At 44.3% G+C, this 9,819-nt stretch overlaps 1 protein-coding gene across 1 annotated transcript; it reads right to left on the reverse strand.

Moving 5' to 3' along the window:
• Nucleotides 1-4,689: 4,689 nt before the first annotated feature.
• Nucleotides 4,690-6,471, reverse strand: LOC137503708 (piggyBac transposable element-derived protein 4-like). Its single transcript, XM_068257313.1, has one exon. It carries the CDS (start codon nt 6,469-6,471, stop codon nt 4,690-4,692), a length of 1,782 nt encoding a protein of 593 aa, XP_068113414.1.
• Nucleotides 6,472-9,819: the final 3,348 nt, after the last annotated feature.

The raw sequence follows: 9,819 nt of genomic DNA on the forward strand, positions 1-9,819 counted from the left end.
GGGAATTCTCCTGGCTCACAGCAGATCCAGTGAGCTGCTCTCCTTTCCCCAGACACAATCCAACTCCTTTCCATGAGGTACAAACATGAAACCAGCTCTGCTCTCAGGTGCCTAGCTGTCTGCCTCCTGTGGAGAGCCAACCACTCAGCAGCCTAAATAGTGAATGGCCTTAGGCTGATAAGGTGTATCTCTGATGTCTCCAGAGCTTGGGGGGAAGGTGAGTTTTCTATGGGACAACAAATACAGTACTGTACATTAGAGTCTGCAATCCTAATCCAATCATCCATTGTCACAACTTCTCCCCCTCCCCTTTTAGGCATGTACCAGGGAAGACCTTCACAGGTCGCAGTGCTGGTACATGCCCCTGTGTGGGCTCTGACTTCTTGTAACTGTACCAACAAAGTAGCAACGGAGATCACCAACATCATTTCCCAGAAGTACATCTGCAGGCAGGCCACTCATCACACCTACAATACAATTCTGGGGCCCAAATCCATAGTCCAAAGTGACCCAAGCCCTTGGTATAGATTGTTGTGCGCCTCCAGCCAGTTGAATCACCAAGTTCTTCCCAGCCTGGATGGCCTCAGGCTGCACTAGTTTAGGATCCACAATTGTAAGAAATGCCCCAGAATCTCGAAAGCCAACCGCTCTATTACCATCCACAAAGACTTCCTGAAGGTACTTTTGGTGGACTTTAATGGAAGGAGAGACCAGGGGTTGCACCCCATAGAGACCAGGGGTTGAATCCTGGAGCCATTCAGCTTGCAGAGGTGGCAGTCCCTCTGAGTTCTGAGGTACTTCCACATAATCACTAGTCCTTGGGGCCCCAGGTGATGCATTCCTCCTTCCCAGGTGACAGTAAGCATGGTCATGCCCCAGTTGTCCACAGCCAAAGCAGGTACGCTGTGGAGGGTGTCGGGGCAACTGAAGTCGTGGAGTACAGGGCAAAGGGGGTGTGGTAACGGCAGGATGGGTGGATGGACTTGGCCCTTGAAAAGACTGTGTTCTGTGATCTAAAGCTGCACCCTCATCTAGTATGACTGGATACCTGTCTCGTTCCTCTGAGTTCTGTGGTACTTCCATATAATGAATAGCCCTTGGGACCCCAGGTGATGCATTTTTCCTTCTCAGGGGACAGTTAGCCTGAAAGTGCCCCAGCTGTCCGCAACCAAAGCAGTGACGCTGCCAAGGGCTTGGGGCAGATCGAGATTGTGGCATATAGGGCAAAGAAGGTGAGGTAACCACAGGATGGGTAGAGGGGGTTAGGGCTGAAGAAGTCTGTGTTCGGCGATGTGGGGGGCAGTACAGTTGGGCTCCCTGGGGAGGTGTGTTACCTGTTCTGGGCGCCTCTGCTGACATCTTTCTCCAGTGTGGCTTGATAGTCAGTGCCTCATCTGCTAAGGCTGCAGCCTCATCCAGGGTACCTGGTTTCCTCTCTCGCACCCACTCACGCACTTCAGCTGGGCACTTGGAGAAGAATTGCTCCATTAGAAACACTTGGATTATCTGCTCTGCAGTAAAGGCTTGCTCTCCTTCCAGCCAACGGCGGCATGCTTGGGAGATCTTATGAGCAAAAACTTTAAAAGAGTTCTCCATGTTGCAGGGGGTGCACCTAAATTGGCTCCTGTGAGCATCAGGTGTTATAGCATAATAGTCCAATACTGCCTGCTTGATCGCCGCATAATTGCGCTTGTCTCCTTGATCCAACATGCGGTATGCCTCTGCAGCACCCCCCTCCAGCAACCCCACAACATGACAGGGCCAGTCCATACCGGGGACATCCAGTAGCTCACATTGCAATTCAAAGTCCTGAAAGAACCCATCAACATCTCCCAATATTTCAACAAATGGTTTAAAGTCCTTGCGAGAGATTTTTGGGGTCTCTCTGCGCGCTGATATGGACACAGTGGCTAGCTCATGGTTCCGAGTAGCCTCGAGCTCCTGTCTCTGTTGGGCCTTACGGATAGCAGCAGTTTTCATTTCTAGCGTTGCATCATCTCCTAGGATTGCCATCTCCTCCTCATACCATATGACCCACTGACTTTTTCCAGTCTGTGGAGGTGCCTCTGACCTGCTGATCGCTGGTGCTGCTAGGGATGTCTCTGTAGCCTCACATCTCTGCTGTTCAGCTTTCTCCAGACTGGCCATCAGCTGGCCCTTAGGGAGTCCTCTATAGCTCAGTCCCAGCTCTCTAGCTCGCTCTTGTAGACTGGCGACTGTCCAGTTTTGGTATTCAGATAAGCAATTATCCTCCATGATGGTCAAGTCTTCGTCTGCCAACTACTGTGCTCTGACCCCACCACTGCCAACCAGTTGTGACGGTTCCGAGACCACAGAGCCCAGAGACACAGTGTATAGTGGCAGATTAAACAAAACCCGACTGGCGGGGCCTTTATTGGTCACACAGTTCACACAAAAAGTTCACAATATTACTATATAATCCACAAGGGAGTGTCACAGATTCCCCCTACCAAGCAGTCACAATTCCCAGCTTCGCAGGCAAAGCAACATAAGTCCCAAAGTTCCAGTAACTCCACCAATAGAAGGTGTCCAAGAGGTGCACAACAGTCCCAATAGATGCAGTTCTCATCAGTCCCAATATCCAGTAGACATCCGACAAGTCTACACGACCAGATGCAGGTGAGATACACCAGTCCCCAGTCCAGGGCCTCAGGACACTAAGTTCAGCAAACCCTCTCTGGGTCCTAGCCGCATGGGGAATTCTCCTGGCTCACAGCAGATCCTGGGAGCTGCTCTCCCTTCCCCAGACACAATCCAACTCCTTTCCATGAGGTACAAACATGAAACCAGCTCTGCTCTCAGGTGCCTAGCTGTCTGCCTCCTGTGGAGAGCCAACCACTCAGCAGCCTAAATAGTGAATGGCCTTAGGCTGATAAGGTGTATCTCTGATGTCTCCAGAGCTTGGGGGGAAGGTGAGTTTTCTATGGGACAACAAATACAGTACTGTACATTAGAGTCTGCAATCCTAATCCAATCATCCATTGTCACACCTGTATACTCAATTAACCTATCCTTCACTCTAGTTTTGAATGTGTCACAACAAATTCATTAATGATGATTGTAACATTGCCCTACCTTTTATAATGCAGCACTACTACAAAAGAAAAGTCATAAGAACCTTTAATTTTCCTGCAACCAATAACAGTAATACTCTTTCTTAAAGCTACAGTTCAATCTAGCACTACGGAATTAACATTACCTGTGAATTACCTGTCTTTGCTCTGTCAAGGTACTACCTGTCAGGAAACTGCTATAGATAGGGGTATGAGAGGCTGTCTGATTAAGCTACATGCTCTTTATTTGATCCATAATGTCACCCTGGAAATTGTGGGTGATACAAGGGATCAGCTCTGCCTCTCGAAAAGCCTCCCCAAAATATACCATGATCAGAAATGTTTCCCATATATTTCAGATTGTACCCATAGGACTGGCAACTTACTTATTAAGGTGTATTCCTTAAAGGGAAGGTTCAAGCAAAAAAAAAAGTGAGTTTTACTTACCTGGGGCTTCTACCAGCCCCATGCAGCCATCCTGTGCCCTTGTAGTCACTCACTGCTGCTCCAGTCCCCCGCTGGCAGCTTTCTGACCTCGGAGGTCAGGGCCACATTGCATACATTTTTACGCATTCCAGCTAGTGCAGGAACAAAAATTTATGTGTTGCACCACTAACGCGTAAAAATGTATGCGTTAATGTTCATGCACTAGCGGGAATGTGTAAAAATGTACGCAATTCGGCCCTGACCTCCGAGGTCAGAAAGCTCCCAGCGGGGGACTGGAGCAGCAGTGAGTGACTACGAGGGCACAGGATGGCTGCATGGGGCTGGTAGAAGCCCCAGGTAAGTGAAACTCATTTTTTTTTTGCTTGGACCTTCCCTTTAAAAGCATTAGTATGAATTTCCCATTTTAGTGCTTTAACATCTTATTAACCAATTCACAGTATTTCCCTTCTGCCAAGTCTCTTTATTAAACATATAAATAGTTAATATTAGACTAATTTCCACAAACACACTACACAGGAGTAGTAACAGTGTGCCCTCCAATATTAGGGAAAACACCCATCAGCACTTGGATTAACCTTTTCAGGACCAGCACATAAAACCCCCTTAAGGACCAGAGCATTTTTCATAGTTTTGAGATGCTTTTGTTTGAGTTTAAATATCTTACTCAGTTTTTAGTCTATCCAAACAAATGAGATATTGTTTTTTTATGACAAATAGGGCTTTTTTTTCTATACCATTAATCTATGCAGCCAAAATGATCAATGCATCCAATGATACCTCAGGGGGTTTAGTTTACTGAATGAAGTCATTTTGGTGGGAATTTGACAGACTTTTTACCTCGGACTTCATTGTTAGCGGCTGATGCTGGAAAATACAAGCCTGTGATTTATGCTCTCTGAAAGCTCAATTACAGACAACGTTTTCTGGATACTGCTTTGAACTATAAAAACAATGTAGCCCCACATATCTGATAACGTTTTATTCGGAAGGAGTTACTGAATCATTTCTGGGGTGAATTTCTTCTACACTCCAAAGTATGTCTATGAAAAAGCAGAAGAACTGATTTTTGCAAATGCTGGGATTTTGGGGGTGGAAAAAATTAAAATGTTGAGGAATAGTACACCTCTGCTGATTTTGTGAAATTTAGTGGAATTTTAGGGGAAACTATTCAAAATCTTATGGAGGAATGGTACTTCTGGAAACAATCTTTCATACACAGTCCAGGTTTTTCAGGACAATCTGTACAGTGATATCGACTGAGTACTCTCCTTTTCTGCTTAGAGCAAACCCTGCATCTTTTCTGTGGATATTCTTTGCAGGCGGTTGGTGGAATTTTTACTGGGTAATGTTTCCCAGAAAGTCTGGCAACTGCATCACTTCTTGTACTTGGGCCTTCATCTGATGGTTCCAGCAGTGCGATAACTATGGTCTCCAGGAAAGACTTATAGGTACCACTGTTTGTGGACTTTTTGTGGAGTATCCAAAAATTAACTATGCCCACTTGAATTAAATAAATTGCAACCTTTTTATACCAGTACTTTGACTTGCGCAAGGCCAGGTGTGACTGTACAAGACGGTCGTTGAAGTCCACACCTCCCATGTACTGGTTGTACTCGTGGATACATAATGGCTTCTGTACACCATCTCTCCTGGTCGGTGCATTTGCTGCTGGATGTATTGTAGAAAGCATGTACACATCCCTTTTGTCCTTATACTTCGCCGCCAGCATTTCATTGCTGTGAAGATATTGTGACTCTCCTCTTTCAAGGCGCCTGTTGACTAGCGTCTGTGGGAAGCCTTTACGGTTTGATCTCATTGTACCACAAGCAGGTGTTTTCTGGCTGAACAGATGTTTAAAAAGGGGTATACTCGTGTAGAAGTTGTCCAGGTAGAGATTATAGCCATTATTTAGCAATGGGGTAATTAAGTCCCACACCACTTTCCCATTTGTGCCGATGTAATCTGGGCACCCAGGGGGCTCTAATTGGCTGTCCTTCCCCTCATAAATCCTGAATGACCAGGTATAGCCACTGGTGCTTTCACAAAGCTTGTACATTTTGACACCATACCTCGTGTGTTTAGAGGGTATGTACTGCTTTATGGCCAGACGTCCGGTGAAATGTATGAGGGATTCCTCGATGGAAATATCCTTTTTAGGTGTGTATAGCTCTGGAAATTTTTGGGAAAAATAATTGATAAGGGGACGGATTTTATAAAGCCGATCAAAATTTGGGCTGGTACTGGATTCACACTGAGCGTTATCATTAAAATGCAGGAAACGCAATATTGTCAGAAAACGTGTTCTGGACATAGTGCATGAGAAAATGCCCATGTGATGGATGGAGACCTTGCTCCAGTAGTCTTTATAATGATGTTTTATGGTGATGCCCATATTCAGGAAAAGCCCTAAAAATGTTCTAAATTCGGGGATTGTAGTGGGCTTCCAGTGACCGGGCTTTGCATAACTGGACCCTGGGTGAGCAGCGATGTGCTGCTGAGCATACAGATTTGTTTGCTCCACAATCATCCCCAAGAGCTCATCCGATATTATCAGCTGAAAGAAATCCATTGGGGAGAAATTTGAGGTGTCTATGGATATTCCTGCCTGGGCGGTAAATGGTGGTTGCTCGACTGCTTCCAAATTGGCGGGTGACCACACAGGACTCGCCATGTCCTCTGGTATCAATGTGTGGCGGTGCCGGCGTTTTGCAGGGGGTACTCTGCTCTCTTCGCTGTTTGTCTGGGTGGCTATCACGACAGTCTCTCTCTGCCTCCCGCTGCTGTTTGGTTGGGGAGAGGACTGATCCTCAATTTCTGAATCAGCGGATATGGTGTCGCTGTCGACGACTGGCTCAAACTCCGAGTCAGAGTTGTCCACCTCCTCGCTGCTTTCACCAGACAGGCACATAAGTTCATACGCCTGCTGAAGAGAGTACGTCCTCTTCGTCATTTCTGCCTTTTTACGAAATGGCAGTATATACACAAACTGTATATGGTACGGCCCCTATATGCAGTCACTTTCCACAGCAATATATATACAATGCTGTATATACTACACTATATATACACTCCTCTCTACACTACACTATATATACAGTATATATATACTCCTCTCTACACTACAGTATATATACACTCCTCTCTACACTACACTATATATACACTCCTCTCTACACTACACTATATATACACTCCTCTCTACACTACACTATATATACAGTATATATACACTTCTCTCTACACTACACTATATATACACTCCTCTCTACACTACACTATATATACACTCCTCTCTACACTACACTATATATACACTCCTCTCTACACTACACTATATATACACTCCTCTCTACACTACACTATATATACACACTATATATACACTTCTCTCTACACTACACTATATATACACTCCTCTCTACACTACACTATATATACAGTATATATACACTCCTCTCTACACTACACTATATATACACTCCTCTCTACACTACACTATATATACACTCCTCTCTACACTACACTATATATACAGTATATATACACTCCTCTCTACACTACACTATATATACACTCCTCTCTACACTACACTATATATACAGTATATATACACTCCTCTCTACACTACACTATATATACACTCCTCTCTACACTACACTATATATACAGTATATATACACTTCTCTCTACACTACACTATATATACACTCCTCTCTACACTACACTATATATACAGTATATATACACTTCTCTCTACACTACACTATATATACAGTATATATACACTCCTCTCTACACTACACTATATATACAGTATATATACACTTCTCTCTACACTACACTATATATATACTTCTCTCTACACTACACTATATATACAGTATATATACACTCCTCTCTACACTACACTATATACACTCCTCTCTACACCCACTCCTATATACTGTACTCTCTACCCCTACACTCAATCTATCTATCTATCTATCTATCTATCTATCTATCTATCTATCTATCTATCTATCTATCTATCTATCTATCTACACTCTTTTGTACACTGATCTACACTGATAGAATACAGACCCTAGACCCTAGACTACACTAACACTCTGGGTGGTTGGGAAGGGATCAGAGGTACAATAGTTAAAATAGTTGTTGTTTTTTTACATTAAAACCGTCTGTGAGACACAGACACAGCAGCTGCAGCTCTCTCTATCAGAAATCGCTGACAGTCTGACAGGGAGGGCGGGCGAGAAAGCAACTTTGTGATTGGCTCACAGTGATCACATGGTAAGGAGCCAATGAAACTGGCTCCTTACGCATAAATTAACTTCCCGGCTGTCTATTGACAGTCGAATTACGGGCGGCCAGGAGACTCGATCGGCGGGAGGAAGCGGGGAACCGGCGGCGTAGATCCAACGCCAGATCAGAGTAGATCAGAAAGATGTACTGAGCGCGCCCAAGCTGGGCTGCAGCTCTCTCAAGCTGCTCCACATCTTGTCTCAGAAATTTGACTATTTAAATACATTTGGGCATGGACAGGACCAAAAATACAGAGGAATCCTATGCATCACCTCTCTGGCAACAACTCCAGCTCATCAGAAATTATGGATCACTTTGGATGGCTGAGATTTAAACTGGATTAAAATTGGACTTGGACTGAAAATGCCTAACCTGCTAGGAGCTGACCTCAAACTTTGAAATTCTTCCACTTTCTTCAACCCTCAGCTCCTGATCCTTCTGTAAGTAACGGAAATGGCAAAAAACACCTTGTGAGCTTTCTATGTTATATGACTATCCTTATTTCTACATTTATTCCAAACTTTTTAAATTGAAACAAGGAACTGTCTTAATTTGTTTTAATCTGGAGCATCTCCTTTTTTTTTTCTCTGAGAAGTACAGCTTGCAAAAGACCCCTTCCCTTTGATCTCAGCAGGGTGTCTATCAGCTGTCCAAATGCCACCATTAAAATACTCAGCTGAGATGCTTATCTATATTGCAACCTCTGTTCCCAAGAAACTCTTACAAATAGATTCTATTTTGATTACCCCTCTAAAAGCCTTTGGGATTCTCAAGAAAACAAGGCGCAGGAAGAGGGGAGGACGTGCAGGCACCCATAAATCAAAGCGAAAGCAATACTCACATATCTATAAATCAGCTGTATCAGTAAAGGACCCAGATAACAGAGACAGCTGCCACACTCCTGATTACAACCCCCAGCAAGGAACTAGGAACACAGACCTCAAAGTTAAGGCAAACAACATTAAAGCAGTACTCTGCAATGCCAGGTCCATAAACAACAAAACAGCAGTTATTCATGATCTAATAGAGGCTTCAGATCTAGCTTTAATTACAGAGACATGGTTGGATCAGAACTCAGGACCCACTCTCGCAGCTGCAGTACCAGACAATTACTCAGTTTTACACTGTGAAAGGCAAAACCGCAAGGGCGGAGGATTAGCTCTGTGCTTCAAATCCAGTTTGAATATTAAACCCCTTGCTGTAGCCCCCACCCACTCTTTTGAATGTTTGGCAGCCCAGCTCTCAGCTGGAAAAAAAATAAACATACTGCTTGTCTACCGACCCCCTGATGCTGGCTCAACTTTTCTCAAGGAAATAGCAGAACTTGTATCTTGCATAACACTGAAACACCCTAGGTGGATAATTCTGGGAGACTTTAATGCACGGGTCGATACACACTCTTCCCAATTTGGAACTAAGCTACTTCTCTCCATGAATGAACTGGGCTTCTCTCAAGCCGTCAACCTCCCTACCCACAAAAAAGGACACACTTTGGACCTCATTTTCCATTCAGAACTCCTACTATCCAATGTGGAAATTGATCCAGTAGTTTAGTCAGACCACCACACTGTCCACTTCTCCTTTACAGCACCGGCTACAAAACACCAAGTGAAAGAACTAATAAAATATCGTTCCTTGAAAGGTTTGACACCCCAACACCTTCAGAACAGCCTCAATCTAGGTGGACTGACAGATCACAACTTAGGCCTTGAATCCATGGTCCTTAAATATAACCACGATGTCTCAGCTGCTTTTGACGCCATAGCTCCCTTAAAGATTAAACGTTCCGCACCATTACATCACGCTCGCTGGTTTGACAACTCTATAAAGGAACTAAAGAAACAGGGACGCAGACTGGAACGAAGGTGGCGCAAACATCAGTCTCCTGATGACAAACTTTCCCTAATTGCTCACCTGAAAAAATATCAAACGATGATTAACAAAAAGAAATCCTTATTCCTGTCTCACGAAATTGCAAATGCAGCCAACAGACCTGCCC

This window comes from Hyperolius riggenbachi, chromosome 1, assembly GCF_040937935.1.
Source record: "Hyperolius riggenbachi isolate aHypRig1 chromosome 1, aHypRig1.pri, whole genome shotgun sequence".
NCBI classification, from domain to species: Eukaryota; Metazoa; Chordata; class Amphibia; order Anura; family Hyperoliidae; genus Hyperolius; species Hyperolius riggenbachi.